Raw genomic sequence first — 24,971 nt, 5'->3', positions numbered from 1 at the left:
AAAAGGGGCTTATAAGAAAGATGGGGGAAAACTTTTGAGTATGGCCTATAGCGATAAGACAAGGGGTAATGGTTTTGAAGTAAAAGAGGGGAGATACAGGCTGGATGTGAGGAAAAACTTCTTTACAACGAGGGTGATGAAACACTGGAACAAGCTGCCCAGAGAGGTGGTGGATGTGCCATCCCTGGAGACATTCAAGGCCAGGCTGGATGTGGTTCTGAGCAACCTGGTCTAGCTGAAGATGACCCTGCTCATTGCAGGGGGGGTTGGACTAGATTAAGCTTTGAAGGTTCCTTACAATCCAAACTATTCTATGATTCTATCACTCAACCAAGACTTCTTAGCTCAACATTTTATTTATCCTAAACATTTTGTCCATCTGTTGCAAACATGCATGTTAACCAATAACCTAGGCATCTCAAAAATGAACTGTTTCAGGGAGGGGAGAAAAAATAAACAGAAACTTCTGAAACACTATATAAACACAACATTTATTGTAAATCTACATGTAAATGCTGATCTGCATATGAACAATTTTTTCTATTGCACCTTTAGTTGGGAATCTCAGGCTTCCAAAATATCTACACTCAACAGCTCACATTGAATACATAAAATAAAAAATGTTTCAGACAAAACCCTAGAAGAAAATATAAAATTTGCTTCATCAGTGACATGAAAATCTGAGTAAAATGAGTGTAATCTGAGTATAGGATGAATGTAGCATGTAAACAACTTCCCCCTTTTTAAGAGGTAAACTGCAGGGTAAGGAGAGATATACGCCAGCTGTTAGCACAGAGTAAGAAGTGCCCAGTAAATCATAAACTAGTTACCATTACCGTAACACTGTAAAGATATCCAAGCTTCCAAACTTAATTTTTAAGTCTCAGGCACTCACAATAACCTCCTCCTAAATTATTAAGCTCCCCTCAACTCAACACACAGGCATACAATTATTCATTACCTTTATCTATTGGCTTATTCTAAATTAATAACAACAATCCAAGATCCAAAAGAAACAAGCTGCCCACTAGTTTATTGAGAAAAACAAAACAAAACCCCAAACAAAAAAAAACTTACACATCTGATCCACTGCATGCAGGCGGCTTCATTTGAGGTTAAATACTTGCTACTCAAACTTAGTGATGATGATTGTATCTAAGGAAAAGAAGAAAGTAATTCCTTTTAATATATTTTTTAGTCTTGTTAACTATCACAGTGGCAAGTCATGGGACGTCTCAAGTTTCTCTTTAGGTGACAGCTCCAGCAGTTGCACTTGCATGACTAGCTCTCACCTTCTTCAAAATCCCAAGCCCTTATAACTGAAATATTCAAGAAAAAATGGACATGTAAAATCCTCGAACGCCAGAGAAAAAAAAAAATTCTAAATACAGCCTTCCCTCCCTTACCCCTCAATGAGTACTATAAGGATTTCAAAGTAAAATTTTTTTACTTGACAGTGCTCCATTTTTGTACGCTTAGGGATGACCACCTCTCATGATGAATTAAACCAAGCCTATACTACATATGAGCTCTCAAAGGTGCTTGCCGACACCTTTCAATGCACCACAGGATTCATCTGGCAGCTTCTTACACCTCTTTATTAGCTCAGCTTACTGCATACACACTGCACCTACCACATGTATTAAGCAACACGCAACAGCATTGGATCAACACAAGATTATTATTCTCCATGTATGAGAACGGAACGATTGCAAGTGGAGCATATTAGGTCAGATAAATTGACTTAGCAACAAAACAGACCAAAACAGTCTATTACAGGACATATTCTTGGAGTTTTGCATTTTCAGTCCCACTGACCATTACACAGACATGAGAGTCCCTGTGCAGAGGCACCAGCTGTCTCACTGCCCCAGTATACTAAAAAAAAAAAAACCCCAATCAACCAGAAAATCTTTTTGCCATCTTAGAAAATCTGGAAAGTGAACTTTGACTCCAAATCTGAATGCAGAAAACACTGGACTCTGCAGTGCTTTGTGGTCAGGATGCTGCTTTGGCCTCTTTTCTAAACTTCATATAGCTCAAGCATCAACAGGGATTAAATCAGCAAAGCATTCTCCCCACCAAGTCAGTGCTTATTGCTGTTACTCGGATTGCAAGATGGTGACTGATATAAGATGCACACAAACATATACACGCTTTTTTCCTTGAGAAAGAGAGCACCTCTCAGAGGGTGGAAAGTCCTGACTACTGGATTACTGTGCATTATGGAATGAATTATACGTTTCTTTTACTGACATTTCATTTAAAAATACTTCCATACTCTCTCTTAAGCAAGTGAAAACATCTCCAGAGCTGTGCAGCTGGCTGCTTTGACTGTTAAGATGAGACATTTCAGCCATACCTTCTACACCGAACATTTAAATAATGTATACAAAAAGGAAGGTGTCAGCAAAGGAAACAGAGACTCACCCGATTCAGGGTTCTTAGCAGGAGCAGTTAGGGAACTCTCCTGAGATCTGGATTCAGCTCCTCGGGCAAAGCAGGGAAGTGAACCTGGCTCTCCCGCATTCCTTACAAGTGCCAGAGTCACCAGACTACAGGCAAGATAGAGTACAAATAATGCATTTATCCTCCCCAAAGCCTTTAAAAAAACAACCTTAAAACCCCAGAACCCTGCCATTCCCATTTTACCATTCTTTCATTTGTTAAAGTTGACTATAAAATAGTTTCAAGCTGGGCCAAACATTTCATTCAATTCAAATTAATGTTTGTATTTTCTTGACTGTTTTAGTGAGAAGAATCACAAAGAAGTCATTTTAGCTGGATCTGAGCTAATTTTCTTTAGAGGAAAATACCGATTCAAATAATAGCATACAAAATTACAGCAACAGGTAAACAGCATAATTACTGAAATGTTACTTAAATGAATGTATTTGGGGCAAAATAAATTCTTTGATCACTGTCATATGAGATAAATATATTATTAATCTTAAATTCCTTTTTCCATAAATTTTGTAAAGAATTGCAAGAGAGTATTGCTAAAATATGCCACAGCTGTTAAACCAAGCCTATTTTCAGGCATAATTTTCAAGCTATTGACTTCTGAACTCCAGAACCGCCTTCTCTATTAAACATACAGAGAATCTGAGCACTCAGTGAAAAAAAATTACTCTAACACACCAATGGAAAATAAATCTGTATGACCCTTGTGAATGTAAACCAGCACATTCAAAAAGAAAGAGAAAAATAAAACCCAACAAGCTCTTGGGCAGCTATAACAATGCACTAGTAACCCTATAACCCTAACAAACCCTAGGGATTGTCCAACCCTACATGTCATTACAAAGCAAAGGGGGAAGGGAAAGAGGCAAAAAAGGGAAGGGAGGCAAGTGTGCAGTAATAACTAAACAGAGCACACAGGTTGCAAGTTTAAATTAAGATTATGGTAGTATCGTAATATTTCTTACGTCAATATCCATGGAAAACCAGTCTTACACAGGTTATGGGAAAGACAGATACTTCACCTTCCAGTATGTTGTTCAATGTAAGAAAATTAACAATTTGTTCTATCACACTTGAATGAAAATAAGAGCCTTAAAATATTTCCCTGTTGCTTTCAGAGACCATCATAGTATGCTCTGTCTCACCGAAAAAAAAACACACAAAAAAAACCCACACACAAAAAAAAAAAAAAAAAAAAAAAGGCAAAAAACACCCCTCCTCTCCAAAAGAAACACCACAACAATCCTACATGGTTAAACTATGTATCACACTAACTTAGGATAAAAGTTCCTCCCCTGTGGGCGGAAAACAGTAAAAGCATTAGCCATTTTTACTTTTAGTATGTGCTTTTAAACCCTAAATTTCACACAAAAACTATCTTTAGGCCACAGAAACTACTCATTTTTTTCATATTTGGTTGAAATCAAACAATCCTGTAGTTGTGAATGAACAGGTATTGATGATGCCAGTAGCAAATGCAAAACAAACAGCTGAAGTCGTACAGAAAACAACGTACATCTGCCACAAGCAAGAGAACAGCTTTCTATGCAACCTGTTTCGAAAGTGTACACTTGAACAGATAACACTATGTAAATGACATTAATTTATGTCTATACTACTAAAATACATAGATTTCCCCTACTTAATAAAAAAAAAGCATCAGTCATGCTGATGAGTGAAGCACAATGATCTACATTGTGCAAAATCTCCAACTAAACTTTCTGTAGTACTGCTTTCTATCTCAATGTAAGCTAATATACATTTATCATCACACCTAACGACAGAGAGACAATTATTTTAACTGCACATTACAGCAGCAACCCCACAGCATAATATGCTCATTTTGAAGATGAGAACTCCTACAAATTCAAAATGAGCATTCAAAAGACAGAATTTACAAAATTCTCTCAAACAGAGTCTTCACTGCGAATAGCGTTAAAATATAGCAAGGTACTGGGAGACAAATCTGCATTCTTTAGCTCAAACTTTCTCAGAGCCACAAAAAAAATCTCTAAGAAATTATTGTATTTAGGGTTCTAAAAATCAGAAGAGAACAAATTCCAAGAAAAAGGGGAGAAGTAGAAGATATAATAAGCTCAAAAGCCACACAAACCAGTCGCTATCCCCTATGACTTAAAGAGTTTTCCAGGACTTCCATCTGTAATAGCTAGTTCTTACATATCATTGACAGAAGATACTCTACTTCATGTGTATAGACAATTTCAAACAAACATGAAATTCAGTTGCCCTCCTGTGTTTCCAAAGGATCTGTTATAAGCCTTAGTGATGTCTTCTGTGTACAGAAGCAGATGCCCTCTGCAATAACCATCCAAGATCTTGTGACACAAGCTGTTTCGTGAAAACACTTCTTGCTCAGGATGTTTTCAGTCTAGGTTTAAAATGAGTCAGGACAGGTGGAAACACTACCCAGAGGGAGAGGCCATAGCAGACAAGTCAACAAGAAGAAAATAAGCATTACTGTAAACGCATCACCTACCTTCCACTATTATATACTTTGCCTTTTACATTATCATTAAGGATGCTGTACTGTCACAGTTTTACTGTCTATAGAGTAACACTATAAGAGTTATGGTTATTCAAAAGTACAAATGTTTAGAAAACTTCTCTGAGATGCTCAGTTCAGCTCTTTCATTTTACTTATCCTCAGTCAATTCTTACATTTGTCCACTCTGGAGAATTTCTACAGAATAAATTTCTAAACATCTGTTCAAGTTGAAGACACTAGCAACACAAGTATGAAAGTAGAGACATCCAACCAAGTAAAAGCTTTCTGCACATTGCCTGTTAGTCTTACACCTAGCAGACAGCAAATTACTAGTGCCCACAAAAGAATTTCTGCTGCTTTTAATATACAGTGAAGAGATGCAAGATTTTTTTTTCCTCCACCCATCTCTACACTACATAATACACTAAATAATAACCAGGATGTCCCTACCCAGCACTTGTACAAATACAGGCTTTCCATTTGCAGTATAGCTTGGGGATACTTGATAGGTCTTCCACACTTCACTACCCCCAAAACGTACTCCAAGAACATCCTCCCAAGGGTGCACATCCATGCCCGAAGTGAAACACTGCATTACTGAAGATAACCTTTGGAAGAAAGTAACTGCGCTCACCCTCTTGAAAAGCAGAGGGCATGCACATATGTAGTGGGCCATACAGACAACACTGAGAGGTATGCTTATGTTACGGGGGCTTGAAAGACTTTCTCTACTTGGTATTTACAGGCATAGTGTGATAGCTTATGCTGAGTTAGTGAAATCTCTCAAAGATACCCCCCCAGAAACAAGACATGGCTGCTTCTAACACATAAGCACTAGGGAGAAAGATTGGGGAAAGAGGATTTCTTTCTACACTGGAAAGACAAGCATTTCTAGACTTAGTGGTGTAAGTGGAGTCACCACTAATGCAAAAGAGGCCTTTTACCTTTCAGTGCATTAATACATGCTTTTATACATAGCAGACCGTATGTGCAGCAGACAACTTTAACTGTATTGGACACTCTGAAATCCAACATTATAACACAGCCAGCCTCTATCATCATCAGCTGTCTCAGTGGAGATCTAGAAGTTACAGAAAACATTTTTAAGCAAAATACCGAATCCCAAGCAGGCACCAAGAGAAGCAATCCACAAATGTTAAACTCCGCAGTTTTTCCATAAGCAACTTTCCTGAGAACCTCAGCTCAAGAGGGACTGGGCTAGGCGCTTCACCCCACGCAATAACGGATGCAGCGTTAGTCGCCTGCTCCTCTCGTGTCCCGCGTTTTCGGGAGGAAACGCTTTTTAGACTTCCCTTGGCTTTTCAGCACCGGTGCTCGACTAGCCAGCCTGTGCCCAGGGAACCCTCCCGCCCTCCTCTCCCCGCGCACCTCGGTCCGCACCGTGTTCCCTGCGCGGAGCCTTGGCCTCCCGCTGCGTGAGGCGGCGGGCCCACCCCCACCCGGGGCTGTCCGGGCCACCTCCGCTCGGGATGGCAGCGGCCACATGGTTACTGCTCCCGCCAGGTGGGAGCGGGCACGGAGCCCGGCGGCTCCCGCCGGCCCGGCCCGCACCGTGCACAATGCCGGGCGGGCTCGGGGCGCGGCCGGTGGCTCGGCGGCCACCCCTGCCAGGCGGAGGACAGCAGAGTCTGCCGGGCGGTCCGGACCAGCGCCGAGTCCCCAGGGACCGGCGACCCCCGCCCGTCGGGCCGGCTGGGACCCCTCCCGGGGCCTCGCAGACAATGGAGCCAGCACCGTGGGCCTAGTCCGCGGCTTCCTGCACCGCCCCACCGCCACACGCCCCCTCCCCGGCCTGGCGGCGCTGTCCCGCGGGCGCTACCGGGCGGGACGGGACACCGCCGGGCCCAGGGCACGGGGCCATGGCCGGGCAGGCACCGGCGCCGGCGCCGCTGAGGCAGAACTCAGCAGCGGCGGGTGAGAAGGGGGCGGCAGGGATCGGAGGAGAGCGAGCCAGACCGCCCTGTCTGGCCCCTTCCCGGTGCCGGAACGATGCCACTCACCTCCCCGGGCGGCTGCCGCAGGAGAAACCGGAGATCGCCGCCGCCGGGCCGGGCCCGAAGGAGTTAAAAGGAAAGGCCAAGCAAGACCGTCCCATTCATTAACTGGGCGCTTTGTCTCCGGCCGCCGCCGTCGCCGCGGCGCTGAGCAGGCTGCCCCGGCTCGGTCCAACGCGCGGCGTCCTGCGCAGGCGCGGGGGGCGGTGCTAATGAGCGGCCGCACGCACGACGCACAACATGTCATCCGGCAGCGGCCCGCAAAATGGTTGCCTCCGGACCGCGAAGCGCAGGGGGTGGCGGGGCGGTTCCGTGCTCCGACCGGGGCGGTCGCAGGTGGCCGGGTGTCCTGCTGTGCCGCCCCCCGGCGGGACCGGGGTGAGACGTGAGCTTTCTCTGCACAGGCGCGACGTGGCCGGTGCTCGCTCCGCCCGCTTCGTTTCTGGGGCGGCTGAGGGAGGCGGCAACGCCGTCCTGGGGGTTCCTGCGACACCCCAGGCCCCGAGGGACTGCCGGGGCCTCTGCCTGGCCGGCAGTGCCTTCCTCGGGAGGCCGCGGGAGGAGCGGCCGTGCCCGTCTTCGCAGCGGGGGCGGGCGGGCAGTGCCGGGAGCTGGGGAATGGCGGGCGGTGGGCCCCCCGCTTCAGGAGGTGCCGCAGCCTCTCCCGGCCGAGGCCCACAGGAGAGGCCTTCATAGGCGCTGGGGCGTGGGCATGCCCCTGCTCCGAGCACAGCCCTCACCGTCTCAGGAATTTAGCTTCCATTATGCATATTTGATTTTAAAGCATCCACCTTGCTATGTATTTGCGGTCTAATGCACGCTAGGTTTGGTTCTGGGCGCTGTTTTGCTGTATTTGCAGCCACCATCTGGTTTGGAACGGGTGCTTCATAGGACGCTTCGATCTGATCTGGGTAGCCATCGCAGGGAAGCTCGTTTTGGGGTGAAGGATGTGCATTGTGTCAGTTCAGAAAAGCAGTGACTCACTGTATGCTTGAGTTCTTGTAATATTTCTGGATAAAGCTCCTCCAGTTTTGGTGCTCAGTGCTGGGTTGGTAATTTCCTTCTTTGAGAAAGATTAGTCGTGGTTGTCAGGCTTTTTGGGTGGTGAGGGTGAAGTAGGCTGGGTTTGAGGTTTTTTTGGGGAGGATTTTTTTTTTGTAATTTCTACAGAGAGCTTGGTAAAGATGTGATATGTTGAGACTTTGACACATACAATTCCCAGTGGCAGCTGCTGGTCATACTAACTTGCATTTTACAACAGCACTGGTTTGGAAGCAATGCTAAGCTTTAGACTAGGACAGCGTTTAAAGAGAGAAATAGAGCTGAAGTAAATATACTTGGGTTTTGATCTTAATTGTTTTCATCAGTTAATTGATTTTTTTAACTGAACAAATTTAATTGATATATAGCAGTACATGAAGAAGTCAGTTGATTGGTTTTGGTTAATGGAGCTCTTGAACATTCTGCTATAGTATTTGTATGTTTGTATTTCTATAGTACTGGTGTGGTCTTCCACATGGGTGGTGCCAGTTACCATAAAGTAAGTGATCTATTATGGTTAATGCTTCCTTTGAAAATCTCATGTCAAGTTGTTTTTTGGTTGGGTTTTCTTTTTCCCTGAGCATGCTACTGAGGCACTGGCACAGGCTGCCAAGAGAAGCTGTGGCTGCCCTATCCCTGGCAGGGTTGAAGGCCAGGTTGGATGTTTGAGCAACCTTGTCCAGTGTGAAGTGTCACTGCCCATGGCAGGGGGGTTGGAACTGGATGATCTTTAAGGTCCCTTCCAACCCAAATCATTACATGATTCTATGACTTGATCAGTTTCTACTGTTAGAAAGTGCATTTATATGATTACAGCTACCTCAAAACAAAGTTTGGTCTTGGCCAGATCTGCCAACTAGACTGTAATAGAGCTGTGATAGCTTAGTTAAGAAACCTCTATCACTAGTCTGTTGACAGGAAATTATGGTGCTTATTTAACGTGAAATAATAATAATAAATAGAAATACATAATCTCATAAAGCATCTTTTAGAGAACTATACAATTGTAGCAATTATGTTGAATTTTACCTGGAATGGCATGGTTACACTTACCACACCACAGAAACCTGATTATATTAGAATATATAGCTGTATTAACTGCCTGTTTTTAACAGTGCGCCTTTGAAGAGTTGCCCAATTTGCGGTTGAAAATTTTACAGTAAATTAAAAAAGCCTGGAAATTAACTTTGTGCTTTCCCACTGCATGTTCTCTCTGTATGCGCCTCTCTGTACCTCTTCATTTTTTCATACATCCTATTCTGAAAATTTTCTTAACGGTTAATGATGTTTGAGATTAATAAAAGTTGAATGTTTTTTTAAGTGATCTTCTAAGTGGCTTGAAAAACAATCAGTGATTCAGTATATAATCTATAGCTTTATATCACAATTCAATGAAATAGGTGGAACTTTTTTTTTATTTTGCAAAAAATACACTGGAAACTTAGAAACTAGGTCTTAAAAATCTGAGTAAATCTGGGACAAGAAAGTCTTCTCACAAACAACCAAGTAATATGAAGAATAAACCCACGAGCTGATGTTGATCTGGTGACAGGCAATGGAAAGAGTAACTTCAATTCCTAGAGTAGGCTCCAGACTGCCGGCTTGTGGTGAATGTAGCAACACTGATGTAGGAATGGTCTAAAGATACAAATTCTCCATAAAGCATGCAGCCTGAAGTGTACACATGTGAAAGAACATGGTCATTTGGCAAGATAAATACCAGGAAAGTTTGTGCAAGGCATCTTGACAGAAAGAAACAAAAATGTTTTCTATTTAACTTCAGAAGAGTAATGTTTTTCTGTGGTTTTTTTCCCATTTATGCCTTTATAAACTTGTTTATTCACAATATCTGAAACATAACATTTTTATTTGCACGTTTAACTGAAACTGATATGAATTAAATGTGATATGATATTAAATTAATATAACAAAGTGATTTTTCACTCCAGTCTCTGGAGAAAACTTCCAGTATGTGGGTCATAGAATCATAGAATAGTTAACGTTGGAAAGGAACCTTAAGATCATCTAGTTCCAATCCCATGCCATGGGCAGGGATACCTCACCCTACAGCCCGTTATGTTTTGTAGATTATTGTAAAGCTAAGAGAGCATGCTCCTAAAGAACTGAGTTCTCTGAAGAATAGGTGTTACAGGTTCAGAGAAGAAGGAGATGTCACTGCAATAACCATAAGTAACCAACTTTCTGTCGTTCTCAATATTGGAGTGTGCACTAACCTCGGAAGGCTTCCAGGGAAGGTATAACAAGAGCTTAAAACCAGTTGGAAACTAGATTAAATTCTTGTATCCCTTCCTAGTGTGACAGAACTTAAAATGTGCCTTAAATATACCTATTTCTCTGTCAATATTATGTGATGATTGCAGATGTTTAGCTGATGCAGACAGAGCTTTGTGTTCTGAGGTCCCAAAGTCTCTTCAGCCACTGAGTCAGATTTTAATCTGATTTTTTTTTGCTTCCTTCCATTCGTTTCTTTCTTGATAGTAAAGGTAACACAGATATTGCATTCATAAATCGATGTAGTTCTGTTTTTTTGAATTTATATACCTTTGGAAACATTAAATGTTACAATGGCATATTGATACTACCAGTACTAACCATTTTGCTGCTCTTTATCTCCAGACCTGCTCTGATGAGCTTATTTTCCTTACTGAATCCCTCAAACCTTTGGCGTCACCTCTAGCAACTTCAGCATCAGTGCTGCATTTTCCATATGAAATCATGAAGACAAAAACGATATCAAGAAGTAATAGTTCTTAAGTCAAGCACAAAGAATTGCTGCCTTTTGTATAAACTGAGGTAATATAATTAAAATGATCCCTTTTCCTCCTCATATAGACTCCAGCCTCTTCTAGGACCCTATCTAGACACAGCCAACTTAATGATCAAAACCTTAAAATGGAGATAAGAAGTACTAAATTTGGATGTTGAATTCAGTGGTATTATTTCTAAGAACACTTAACAAAGGCGAGTAGTTACATATTTAGCATACTTACCCTATTAACTTCAGCAGGCACTTGGCTCTGCTCATCAGATCCAACGTGTCAAGTTGGGTGCTCAGACAATAAAGAATGAACAATTACACAGTAGTTATGAGCAACTTTAAGCAGCATTCACTGCCAAAACCATGATGCCTTTGTACTTTTACATAATTATCTCATTTCTTACAAACACAATTGTGTCTAATCTCTTTATAGTCCTGGATTTATAGCACATCAGAGGTGTACATTGTTGGGTTTTGACTTGAAATTGAGCATATGATAGCATGTTCACAGGACTTACTCATACTTACCCTTCATGTGGAGCAAGGATGGTGCTGGAATATGTCTTTCAGGAATGCTCAGTTTGAAGTTCCTATTCTAGCATTTTTTGAGCCTGTTGAGATTCTGTCTGCATTATGAAGCCAAATTATGTATCAGAACTGATCTACCTATGCGTAAGCTTGGAAGATCTCTTTTTTTTTTTTTTAGCATCCAGCACTGACTGAGGTGGTAGACATGTCTGAGACAAAGCAAAGAAAACGTGTAGAGTTCATTACTGTTTGTTAAATGATACATATGAGTTAGATCTCTGAACAGAGATCATGAACAAGCTGTGTCCAGTTCTCTTGTTTCGGGGTTTTTTGTGGATGTCATGTATTGTGTATTGCTTCTGACTTACTTTTTCACTCTGTTCTTCCTCCCCTGATTTTGATGTCACTTTGCTATGAAGTCTTTCCCCATGTAAATGAGGTTTTAGTTCTGAATGAGCCCATCTATTTTGGGATTTCTTCTGCAGTAAATGACTAGGGATTCTAACAGCAAAGCTGCCTCCATTGCATACCTGCATCTGCAGACCAGGTTTGTCCTCTAGAATGAATGAGGACGAGGTAGTAAAGTAATTAAGACTGGATTTGTGTCTCATTGCTGATTGAATTTTAACTTAATTATACTAAGGCTGAAGTATTAACTCACGGTAAACATTGGAGATCGTTTCTTGGAGATACATATTTGTGAGTGACCTAACACTCTTGAGTTTATACATACTACACTTGCAAGTTTTGATATTGACAGCAAGGAATTGAGAATAGAGAAATCTCTCAAAGAGATTTAATAAATAAAATAAGCCTTATCTATTGTTCAACTTCATGAAGGTGGTAACTTTCTTGGATTGGATAAAGGCTGTGTAGGGGATCTTTTCCAGTGAAGAGGAAAGGATCAGGGAGTAGAAAAGGATTATCTGAAAGAGTAGTAATGCATTTACAGTAATGTTGTTTTCATGGGTTATGCTGGCTTAAGCAGTTACCTGTGTTTGTACTAAATGAATCCAAACCTGATGAGGATAACCAAAGGGAGAAACTGGAAATAAAAATACTGAAATGGATGTTTGATTTGAGAAATATATTGTGATATTTGTATAGAGAGCACTTTGGTTTCCCCTCACTGTGGCTGCCTTTGGCAAAAATTTTCAATTCCCGTAGCTGCTTTTATTTGTTGTATTAAGTTTTTATAAATTTAGTCTTTATCTGCTACTAAGGTTTTGTCAGTGTGTCTTGCATAAAAAGAAGTCAAAATCCAATGTAAATTATTTAGACGCAGTGTTTTGTAATTCTTTGCTAGGCAAGTATGATATTTTTAGAGCTTCTCACATAATAATTACTGTTCTGCTTCTTGATTCCTACCCATTACCCCTGACATTTTGTCTTTGCCCATAACTTGTCTCAGTTAGTTATGCTATGTAAATTGACAGACATTCCAATTCTGAACATGCAGCTTCTTCTGTCAGCTAAACTAATGATGGTGAATAACTAGGGATGCTGAAAGGGCACTCCCAAACCCTGGATTTATTTTCCTGATGCCTCCCTGGTGCTGGCAGTTGTTCTCATTTGATTGTGCAGGGAGGCAGTTCTGGGAGCTAAACAGAAACTTGGTGACTTGTTAATGAAGGGTTACGCTGATGGCAGTTACCATTTGGCAGGAATAGCCTCCCATAAAGACCTTTGCAGGTGGAGTTACTGCACAGAACATAATAAAGGTGCCAAACTGTAAACACTAGGAATTGAATAATTAATGCCAAAGAGGCAATGACAGGAGAGAAGGGGAATACTGTTCCCTTGTTTATGGCTTTCTGCTCTTCTGTAAACAGCAATGTTATTACACATAAGAGTGCAAATAACTCTGTTCCAAGGGTTTGTGTGTGATAAAATAATCTCCAGTAGATAGCAGTTTTGCTATTTAGAAGATCTGCAGGTGAGTATATGGGCAAGTTTTGTACTTTTGTTGCAGCATTTTGTAATTTGGGGATTGTTTTGTTGAACTGTAGTTTACTTATGCTTTCATGTATATCCTAATACTGAAGGTTTTCATTGTTTATTTATTTTTTTAAATCTTTGCAGTGTTCGTAGGGGTGAGCTCAAGCCTTGTATTCCATTATGCAACACTTACAAGCACATCTGGTTGAGAGCGTCGTGTAACTGCAAAATCCCAAAGGTACATGATGCTAAAAGGATTCAAGCTAGATAGCGGAAGGGTAAGTAAGGCAGGAAGTAAGTTTTCTGTCAATTGTGTATCTCAGTGATGTGCTTAACGTATCTTTCTGTCTGCAAGTGACAGTCTACATACCTCTTCTGGGAGTAGGTGACTCCAAGAAGTAATTGCCACAAATGCTTAAATGGAAATGGGGTGAGGGCTTTGTGTAGCAGCTGTACAGCTTGAAGACCACTCTGTCAAATGATCTTTAAGTATTATCTATAGATAACATTCCATAGGACTGCTTAGCAGATGCAGCTCACAGAGGTATTTCTTAGCAAGCACACTGATGTTGCTTGAGTTCTCGTGGAGCTCTGATGATAAAAAGGCCCTGTCTTTATCAGTACCATAAAAGGCATTGACACAGCCTGCAGTCTATTTTAAAACTCCTCTTTCAGTGAAGACCCTTTGTTTGAATCAACACGAGCTGGTTTTGGAGGTCTAAAAGGTCATCTTATAGAAACACTTTGATTCTGAGGATGAGAAAGATGGCACGTTAAGGGAGTAAGAGTGAGGCTATGAGGCAAAAATCTTTGCTTCATTAGCAGCTGGTGAACATGGATGAACACTGATAATCACCCTTTTGTCATAATATGGCTAAAAGTCCAGGATCAGAGGAATAAAAAGGAAAATGCAGACTATTCTTTCTAACCAGAGAACAAGGGAAATATTTAGTAAATGTGTAAGGGTAAAAAGTGCTAATACTTTTCTTCCATATTAGAAGCCAAAATGTTGATCCCTGTTCTGGAATTGTCAGCTAGGACTTTGGACCATATATCTCACTCAGTCTAGCACAAAAAAGAAGTTGGCCTTTCTGCCAAAGTACCTGTGATAACTAGGAGATTGATCAGTGATACATGGATTTGTCTTTAATTACAGTAGTTCACAAAGGTGAGCCAGAAGAGGTGGAGAGACACTACACCACCTCACAGAGTGAAGATAAACAGCTGTGATTTTGTTTGTCAACATACTGCTGTAATGTGTCTTTTGATAGGGTTGCAGCATCTTTTCCACAGTGCATGCTGTCCTGGCTTCTATGAGGTTTCGGAACAGCCCTTTCTTTGAGAACAACCAGCGTTGCAGAGTCATGCCTGCAAGTACTTCACCAGTGCCATATATCACAATTGATGAGGTGAGATTGAAAAGCATCCCCTTTCAGGATGAAAGGACCATGGTAATGTTCTATATCATGAGACAGTATTCTGGAGGGGAATGTAAATCATGCATAGAGGAGTCTGAAGGTGTAAAATGTTCAGTGACTTGAAAATAGATTGGCTTGAGGTATCATGCAGAGGCATCACATGACTTAGCAAGGTTAGGCAGATCTGTCATTGTGATAGAAAGAAGACCCACACACGTATGTTGTGGCAGTCTAGAACCAGTCTTGAAATGGAAAGTTTCTTGCAGGTTCTAAAGCATGTGGGGAGTGTGCTCTGCCACTTGCTTGTTCCTTCACCAGCCAGTTGTTCTGACCAGGAGAGGGATACAAAGTTCCATTCAAGGAAGATCAACACCACTGCCAGTGTTTAAGTGATGCAGCAAGACTCAGTTGATCTTTACTAATCTGTAAAACAAAGGTGATAATACGTAGGTGATACACTTTAGAAATGTGTCTGAAGTTTATACTGCAAGGAAAGAGAGGAGAATGCTGAAGCAGTTAAATAGCATTTGGGTTTTTTAAATGATCTGTACTTCTTGAAGCATTTCTTTTGAGAATTTGGTAACTAGTGCAAGTGAAAGCCGGTAGGCAGAAGATTCTCCTTCTGTAGAAGTCTTCTGTGCAGGGTGACTCAGCAGTGGCAGCTTGAATGAAAACTTGACTCTGACAGGTAGGGGTGGGAAGATTCTGATGGACAGGGCCTGAACCCACATGCTCATGTTGAGCTAGTGCCACAAAAGGTAGTGAGGGTCCTGCTGCCAGCAAACTGTGGTTCAGAGGGACAGTTATTTTTTGCTTGAAATTGTGTGGTATCCCAATAGAATTATTTCTTCCTTGACCAAAAGTAGAAAGAACTCTGTTTTGAGGCACCATGTCTTCTTACCTGTGAGAGGGAGAAGGCAAAGGAAATGTATCCTTCAGATTATAGAAGTGTGTGCTGAGGACTGGTAAGATGCCGCAGATGCTGCTACCTTCTGAAATTTTGAAATAATTCAGACTGACATACTAATATTTAATGAGGAGAGGTTGAGGATCCTAATCTGGTAGCCTGTCATCAGGTCAATGAGAAATGATTTGAAAGTGTAAGGCTCCTGATACAGAACTACGTGTTGAGCCTGCCCTGATCTTTGTGCCATTGGTCTAAAGTTCCATATCAAGGCATGACATCTGTTCTGTGCCAGAGCCTGAACCATCTCTAGCAAAAACTCCTCTCCTTCTTACTGAGAAGAATTGAGAGGATCTAGAACACTGATGAACCCTGCCTGCATGTTAATAATCTGAGGTGGAGACACCATCTTCAGTGTGGGAACCAGGAAGTGAAGCTCAGCAGTTCTTTGAAGCTCTGTAGAGAATCTGAGGAGCAGGGAGGCCTATGAGGATCAGAAACTTTTCATCTCAAATCTGTTAGGAGGTAAGGTTCTGGCACTGTACCATGCTGCTGTGATTGATTCAGGCTGTGCTATGAGTCCTTGGTCAACAGGTTGTGGGAATCAGTGATGCAGCCACTGTCTTTTTAATGAAATAATTTTGGAACTGCCACTTCTTGGTTTTATCGGCATGAAGGGCAAGACCTTACACCTTATGGATGGAGTGCTTTTGCCAGATGTGCCCTGTGCACATGGCAGGCAGAGCTGGAAGGTGAATCTCAAGAAAAAGTCATATAAGTAGAGCTTACTAGAGAGAATAAATAAGGAATTTAAACTACATAAAGATGTTTAAATAATGCAAATACCAATAAGGAACACTGCATTATCAGAGGGACGTCCAGCTCCAGAACAGAGTCCTGTAGTCCACCTGGCAGAAAAAACGAACTGGAAAGGCACCAGACTTAGTTGTGCATCAGACATGTGAGAGTGTGGACACCATCAACTGCTCTGTGGAAAACCTGTCTTTAAAGCATTTGTACAGCTGCAGGGCAGATACACACGTGGATTATCACTTAAAAGATAACATGTTTGCTATCATAAATGAGATATTATTAGCTTCTTGACAACATTCATAATTTCTAGTCATTTTTATACTTTGCAAACTAAAGGTATATGATTTAGTATGCATATCTTTAATACTTTCTGCCATTGTGCTGAATTCCAGAGCAACACCAGTAACTTAAATCAGACTTCTGAGACTGGTGGTAGGATCACGTAAGTGATACTGTCAGACCGTAATTCCTCACAGGCAACTACACAAATAACCAGATGGCCTCTGCAGTTCATATAGTCTTTTTTATATTGGAATTTGAAGTTACTGGGCCTATCTGATTGTAAAGGTCTGTTTCTACACTGAGTGCACTGCACTCAGGTTTTAGTAGCTTCTGGTTTGTTAAGAGGTCAGTGTGCTGGATAGTCCCTGATGGGGAAAAAGGAGTTGGAAAGTGCCCATTCTACAGGATTTCATTAGCAAAGTTCCTTAAGCTCTCTGGACCTTCACTCACTTTTTTACAAGTAATGACAGATGTATCTCTCTCTGATTTCCTAGTCATACATTTTTTTGTAGGACCAGCTGCTGTTTGAGGCAAGCAGCACAGCAGCACTAGAGAAAATGTAAAAATTGGTAAGCTGTTCTGAAGAAGGCTTCACTTAGTTTATGACTATTACAGATGGGCAAAGAGAATCATACCTGCTCCTGACACTTTTCTGCTTGCTGCACCCAGGACTCGTTCTGCATAATTGGCAAAGGCAAGTGTTTGTCTTGGGCTGGGCTGGCTGAAAGTTGCTTTTAAGCATGTGGGTGCAGCTGCCTTGCAATTTATTGCAGCAAAATCCTCCACATCTCGAGTACGGCCGTAACGGCTGTCTAAAAATAATACATAACAAAGGGTGTCCTTCGCAGGGAGAGACAGAAATAACTTGTCTTGCTTTTGGCAAAACGTACGGCTATTACCGGTGAGTTTACTAGCAGCAGCTTGACCCGAGGGCGCGCAAGAGCTAACTTTTCAAGCAGATTTTCAGTGTGCGAACCTCGAGGTTGGACTTCCCCTAAAGAATTAATAAATACCACTCGCTTGTAGTTCTGAGCCGTAGTTTTGTAACCAGCCGCGTCCCGCCTGCCGCTCTCCCGCGCTGGGCCGTTTCAGTGCTCGCGCTGGGGCGGACGAGGCCCGGCCGGCGCTGGGCGGGAACGGACCGCCCCGGCCGCCGCGTTCTCGCCCTGTTCCCCGAGGTGAGGCCCGGCTCGGCCCGCCGCAGCGCCTCCTGCCGCGCTCCGCCATTCGGGGCCGGAGGACCGGCTCTGCGCAGGTCCCGCCCCGCGGCGGCGCGGGGCTGGGCGGTGCCCGGCGCCCTCACGTCCCTTCCCTCCCTCCTCCGCCCTCCCTCCTCTCCTCCCTCCCTCTCTCCCTCCCCCCCGTCGGCGCAGCGCTGTGGTGAAGCCGCATTGTTTGTGCCGAGGGGGGAGGGGAGCTTCTCAGCCCCGGGAGCTGAGCGCCGAGCCTGCAGCCGGACCGCGACCTGCGCCGCGCCTCACGAATGCGCCGCGCCCGGCTGCAGCAGCAGCCCTGCACCCAGCGCCGGGTCGCCGCCGGCAGCGCGGCCCTCTCAGCGCCCGCTCGGCCGCCCGCGGCTGCCGGACGCGGGACCAGGCGGCAGCGCCGGCGGGACCTCCGCCATTAAACCGGCCGCAGCGTCGGCCGCAGCGGCGGAGAGGGAGGTCTGTCAGCCGCGCTTCGGCGGCTCCCACAGCGTGAGTGAAGCCGGGCGGGGACCGGCGGGCTGGTGGGGGCTGCGGGGCCGGGAGCCGGTAGGTCCCGCCGCTGCGAGACGGGAGACCGGCGGGGGGAAGGAGAGGGGAGAGCAGGGCGGGCTGGGCACGGCGGCGGTGGGGAAGAGGCAGCGGAGGGGAGAGGCGGGCGGGCGCGGAGGCTGCGCAAGGGGGAACGGAGCGCGGCGGTCGGGGGCAGGGCGCAGCTCGAGCTGTTTTGTCAGCCGCCATATTGTGGGCCGAGTATTTTCGCGGAGGGGAGGGAGGTGACTGCTGGGAAGGGCTGGAGATGATGGGCCCCGGCAGGAACCATCCTCCGGGGGGCCGGCAGGGGGGAACGCCGAGGCCGGGCAGGAACCATCGGCGCGGAGGGGTGTGAGCGCGCTGGAGGCTCCCTGGGCGTGGGCAGGAAGTGCTCGCGCAGGAGCGGAGAGGGCGGGCCCGAGGTCGCGGGCAGGCTGTGCGCGGGGCGGGGGCGCGCCGGTAGCGGGAGGGGCTCGGCCCGGCCCGGCTCGGCTCAGGTGGTGCCGCGTGCGCCCGAGCTCCTGGCATTGCCGTGAGGGGATTTATGCTGCCCCGCGGCTGAAGTTGTGGGTGGTGTCCGCCCCCCATGCTTGTAAGCACTGTTTGCTCACCCCCCGCATTGTTTGGGACTAAAGAGCATTCCTGTGTCTTTCTCTTTTTAATGGTTTGCATGAAAGTGTCCATTGAGAATGGAATTCCCTTTTCTATTGAGCAGGCGATCCAGGGACCAAAGGCAATGTATTTGAAGAGGAGGAAGGTAATTAGGACAGTTTGTGAAAGGAATTTGTAGTCAAAAAGTACGCGTTGTCGCACTTTCCTTGTTGGTTTTAGCTTCCTTACTCCTTGGTACAAAGTATTTTTTGCCTCATGCCGTGTATTCCACACAAGCAGTTGTTTTGGTGTACTTCTGTTGTGAGGGGAAGCGTGTGCTGGTGACTTTCTTCCCAAGCAGCTGGTGTAATTTCAATAGGAAAACTGTGGATAACTTCCCCGATTTATCTCCTGCAGCCTTTTGAGTTGTTGTAAGAGGCAGAAGAGTACATTAAAGTAACTTCATTTTGGAGTTAGTATGGTATCTTTTTTCATGCTGAATGGAAATGGTCTCAGTTTACTCTTTTCCAAACCTGGATCCATGGTCTTCATTCCTGTGGATCTACAAGGGTACTGCAGGGGGGAGGGAAGAAAGATACCTGATCATTAACTAGGAAAAGCAAACCAATTGCCAGTCATGAATTTGTTATGCAGAAATCCTGTCTTCACCCAGAATATTTATGGGACATTTGCAAACAGAAGAACTTTGCAGAAAGAAAACAAAACAGTACTTTGGCTTCCCAAGTATTTTAGGTATTTGCACTAAGTTTCTGTGAAATTTGGTCAGAGTGCTACCAGTCATAACTGTGCATTGCATCGTATTTGTAGAGTATCCATTCTGTGCTTCACTGTGACTGTAAATTGCTTCCTAATTTAGCTTTATTAACAGATAAGTATTATAGGGTAAATGCTTAGATGTTAGCTCATCATTTTTTATCATTCTGGATCGAACAGTTTGACTTTTACAATAATAGTCCTAAATCCTTAAGCAAGAACACTTCTGAATATTTTCTTCCTCTTCTCATTGCCTGCTTGCAGCCATGCTTGAGAATTTTTTGAGCAGAGGGGGGATGAAGAGCTTGGTAACCTAGCATTAATGTGTGTTTCTGTAGTACTAGGTTAAGTTCAATAGTAAAGTGCAGACAAGTTACACGGGTTTTTTTGATTTCTGAAGATTATTTCTCATCTATGCCTTCATTATTTGTTCACAACAATAAAGAGAAATCAGGGCCATTGCGTTATCTTTGGCCTCTGAGTTGTAAAATGTGTTGTGAAACTGGGCACTAACTTTTAATTTCAGTTAAACTATTAGTATGCCTTTTTTCTAGTTACTGGACCTTCTGTAGCAGTGTTAGTGGTTTAAACTTTATCTGCAGTTAAGAAATTAGTATGTTGGTTTAGAGGATTAAATTATTAAATATTTCTTTCAAACTTGATTGAAGAAGTGGAGCCTTTTTTATTCATCTGTTATTTATATGGAGCAGATCAGAGGTCTGTCTTAATTAAACACCGACTGTTGTCTGCGCTTGTGCCATAAAAACAAGTAATAAAGAGTTAAGGGTGTAAAAGTCAGATCTGTGAGCAACACAATTCTCACATGAATAATAAAAACATTTTAGACTGGGGAAACAATCTCAGTTTGTGGAAGCAAGTAGATAGGACCCTCTCGAAAATTAGTCTTTACACTAGCTGCCTAAATTATTTAGTCTTCCTGTAAAAGGAGTTCATTCAGCACTTTGAAGGTGCACCTGTAGAAACTGGCATCACAGACTAAACAAAAGGCAGGCTACATGGAGTAGTTTATGTATAATTGTTCCAGTCCTTGCTGTTTCTTCCTGAAACAGATACCCTCGTCTTCAACAGTAGTTGTGTTTTGATCTCTTTTTCTCTGCTATTTTGGCAATACATGTTAACACTAGTTGCATTATTCTGACAATACATGACACTGACTTGAAGTGCAGGATTGAAACGGTGAAGCCCTAATAATACTTCAGGCCTGTGATTAAAGATCAAGAGTTTTTTTCTGTGGCTGACACTGAATTTTGCTGATTAATGATTAAATTAATGATTTATTAGGAAGAAAGAAGGAAAGGGATAGAACTTTTAAACTTGAGTTTATCAGTTGGTATTTTCAATATTTTCAGCCTCCATAGAAAGAAACAAGCAAACCAACAGACAACTTTAAAATGCCGAAAGACATAAGTATGGAAGATTTTGTGATCCAACTGCATACTTGTCCTAGTCATGTTACTTTGGGGATGGGAGCTGTCTTTTTGTATGGTAGTGGAATGATCTTTTTCCAGTAGGTGATAAACTTTAAAATTACATTGAAGAGCTTGGGGTTGGATTTAAAGACAGGGAAATTTTTGTCTGCCCCAGTTCCTCTGAGAAGCAGAACTCTTGAAGAATTTCTTAAAGGAGAAAAGTGCATGTAGACGCACACTGATGTGCAGGAGTGTGTTTTTGCTGTAAGTCCAGTCTGTTTTACAGGTGGAATATTTCCTAGTTGCAGTTATGGTGCACTGCAAGTTAATTGTGTTCTTGTCATTTTGTAATGAATGATAGGCTGGCTAAGAATTGAGAAAAAGTAAAGAGCTGTCAAACTGCATACTTGCCAAATTTGGAGGTATGCCCATTTTTCTAGCTTTAAGTATCACTGTAGGAATTGAGTTGTTAATGTGACTGTTTCAGATTGCAGTGGGAAAAAAATGAGGGGAAGACTTGTTTTTCTTTTCACAATTATGTTACTTGTTTTTGGGGGGCATCTGGAGCAAGTAATCTGTTGCTGTTGGGCAAAAAAAATTCAAACTGCAGACACACGTAAGATATTAGGAATTATTATATTTAAGTTTTTCTTACAATGTACCTAATGCGAACTTTTTTGTGTGGCACTTCTGAAATGTTTTTTCTTGTGCAGAGGCCTTACTGATAGGTCTCCCATAGGATTTTTGTATGAAGGGTTTTGTAAAGCTATGTTTACTTACAGAAGGTGTTATTAGGGAGAACTGTTTATCATTAGGTTAAATTTGGACAAACTGGTGTGAGCAGTCCTGTTAAGTAAGGGTAACAGTATTTTTATTTTGAATGAGTAAATAGGTTGGGGGCTATAGAACCGAAGTTTTTTTTGCTTGCTATAAAATAATAGTACTTTAATATGATAGTTTAGAGTTCATAATATTAACTGCTGCTCTAATTTTAGGTAAACATTACCAAATGAGGAGAAAAGGAAGATGTCATCGAGTATCGGCAGCAAGGCATTCTTCTTCCCCATGCAGTATTAAGCACTCCCCCACACGAGAAACCTTGACATACGCTCAAGCTCAAAGAATGGTTGAAATAGAAATTGAAGGTCGCCTGCATAGGATCAGTATCTTTGATCCTTTAGAGATTATATTAGAAGATGATCTTACAGCCCAGGAGATGAGTGAATGCAACAGCAATAAAGAAAATAGTGAAAGACCACCAGTATGTCTAAGAAGCAAACGGCATAAAAATAACAAAGTGAAAAAGAAAAATGAAGCTCTCCCGAGCTCACACGGTATACCTGCTACAACAACTCCTCTTCCAGAACCAAAAGTACGGATTGTTGAGTACAGTCCCCCTTCGGCTCCTCGGAGACCTCCAGTTTATTACAAATTCATTGAGAAGTCAGCAGAAGAACTTGATAATGAAGTTGAGTATGATATGGATGAAGAAGATTATGCATGGTTAGAAATAATAAATGAGAAGCGGAAAAGTGATGGAGTGTCAGTTGTTTCACAAAATATGTTTGAATTCCTTATGGATAGGTTTGAAAAAGAGTCTTATTGTGAGAACCAAAAACAGGGTGATCATCAGTCTTTAATTGATGAAGATGCGGTGTGTTGTATATGCATGGATGGTGAATGTCAGAACAGCAATGTAATCCTGTTTTGTGATATGTGTAATTTAGCAGTACATCAGGAATGCTATGGGGTGCCATATATACCTGAGGGCCAGTGGCTTTGCAGACACTGTCTGCAGTCCCGTTCTCGGCCTGTGGACTGTGTGCTGTGCCCAAACAAGGGAGGTGCCTTTAAAAAGACAGATGATGATCGTTGGGGACACGTGGTGTGTGCTTTGTGGATTCCAGAGGTTGGATTTGCCAATACAGTTTTTATTGAGCCAATTGATGGTGTCAGGAACATTCCCCCAGCCAGATGGAAGTTAACGTGCTACCTCTGTAAACAGAAAGGTGTTGGTGCCTGCATCCAGTGCCACAAAGCAAACTGCTATACTGCATTCCATGTGACATGTGCTCAAAAGGCCGGTCTATATATGAAAATGGAACCTGTGAAAGAACTAACTGGCAGTGGGACAACATTCTCTGTAAAAAAGACTGCCTATTGCGATGTACATACTCCACCAGGTTGCACACGGAGACCTCTAAATATTTATGGAGAAGCTGAAATAAAAAATGGTGTTTGTAGGAAGGAGGGATCGGTCAGAACTGCTAGGTCTACATCGAAAGTCAGAAAAAAAACAAAAAAAGCCAAAAAAACAGTGGTTGAACCCTGTACAGTTATGCCAACGGTATCTGCTCCTTATATCCCTCCCCAGAGGTAAGCAAACCATCCAAGTGAGAGAAACCTTTACTTAATTACCTGTTTAATTTTAAACCAATGCTTTTACAAAACAGTTTGAAGTTTCTGTGTGTTACTTACATGCTTTCCTTAAAGGCCATACTTACAGGATTAATGTAAATTGCATACATTTTACTTTTGTGAAATTGCATTAAAAATGCAGTATCATCCCCAGAGAAATCAGTAAGTGGTCAAGTGGTCTGTCTTGTCCTCGGAAACCAGTTTAGTTTATTTTTTTGTTGGACCAGATCATGTTGTGTGTTCAGTTGTTGTCACTGTGTGTTGAGAATTAACCAGTGAATTCAGAATGGCATGTGGAGTTGACCTTCAGGTGAAAAGCAAAACAAAAAACCAGCCAAGCTCACGTTTATCTGTATTCAAAATTTTGGAATCTGAACTTTTACTAATTTTAAGGCCCTCAAATGAAAATTAAGTTTGCATATGTAAGATAAGAATCGTGTCGATCTCACCTAAGTTAAGTGTAAACTTTTACTGTAAGTAGTACCAAAAATCGCTACAGCAAGTATTGCCCTTGTCAGGCACAGAAACTTTTCAGGTGTTCTTTTCTGAATCTACATTTTTCCTTTTGCAAATACAGTAGTGCTGACCAAGGCTTGGGTGAATTTGGTACCTTGCAGACTTTTTTTTTTTTTTTTTTTTTTGAAAAGTTAGCAAGTAAGTAATGATTGTAAATTAGTTGCTTAGCCTTACCTTAGAGCCTGAAATAAATAAAGTTACAGGGCTATCAAATATCGGCCCAAAAACCAGTAAAATGTTTATGTTAGAACAAAATAGATTAATGCATGTGACAAAGGGTTTTGATCCTAATCTTGTATTTGTTTACAAAGAGTTACACTTTATAAGAAGTTCTGTTTAAGGTGATTTTTGTATTAGTGTGTCTTTCACAGTTCTTTTCGTTACATGAGTGCAAATTTAAAGCATGGGCACCAGAACTGAGATTGCTCTTTAAATGTAACATGCCATATTACTGTATTCTAACAGTGGTGATTGGGGAGCTGGTAGATCGCGCTAGGTCTGGTGAGGCTAGTGAAGTGACACATCGGAAAACAGTGCTGTTTCAAGTGATGTTTTTCTAAGTAATAACAGAATTGGAGCAAAATGAAGATTCTTAATATCTTTATTTCAGGAGTTTAAAAGCTCAGCATGAGCTTCAATTACTTTAGCTGTATCTTAATTTAAAAGAACAGTAGCATCTCTTCAGATTTCTTTCAGTTAATCTGAAATGCAGATTATGCATGAAGATGCATTTCAACAGTGTTTCTGGGGTTTGAGCAATGATGGAAAGCTCTGTGGTAGAAAGATACAGTTTTGGCATTGCTGAGCATTTGGGAC

At 42.6% G+C, this 24,971-nt stretch overlaps 1 protein-coding gene across 13 annotated transcripts in view; it reads left to right on the top strand.

The window, feature by feature from the left end:
* Positions 1–7,215: 7,215 nt before the first annotated feature.
* BRD1 (bromodomain containing 1) overlaps positions 7,216–24,971 on the top strand; it is a 71,841-nt gene continuing 54,085 nt past the window's right edge. For 3 of the 13 annotated variants that reach the window (XM_080629482.1, XM_080629481.1, XM_080629479.1), the window contains exons 1-2: positions 18,022–18,384; positions 22,217–23,597. In XM_080629482.1, coding sequence (XP_080485608.1) covers positions 22,231–23,597 — 1,367 coding nt within the window. In that variant the 5' untranslated portion in view covers positions 18,022–18,384; positions 22,217–22,230. Of the gene's footprint in view, positions 10,840–13,414; positions 13,549–14,541; positions 14,680–18,021; positions 18,442–19,103; positions 19,184–22,216; positions 23,598–24,971 lie in introns of those variants that run through there. The other 10 variants (XM_080629485.1, XM_080629486.1, XM_080629487.1 and 7 more) reach the window with 10 other exon arrangements.

The sequence above is a fragment of the Psittacula echo genome (genome assembly GCF_963264785.1).
Source record: "Psittacula echo genome assembly, chromosome: 1".
NCBI lineage: Eukaryota > Metazoa > Chordata > Aves > Psittaciformes > Psittacidae > Psittacula > Psittacula echo.
This window is presented reverse-complemented; position numbering and strand designations above follow the sequence as displayed.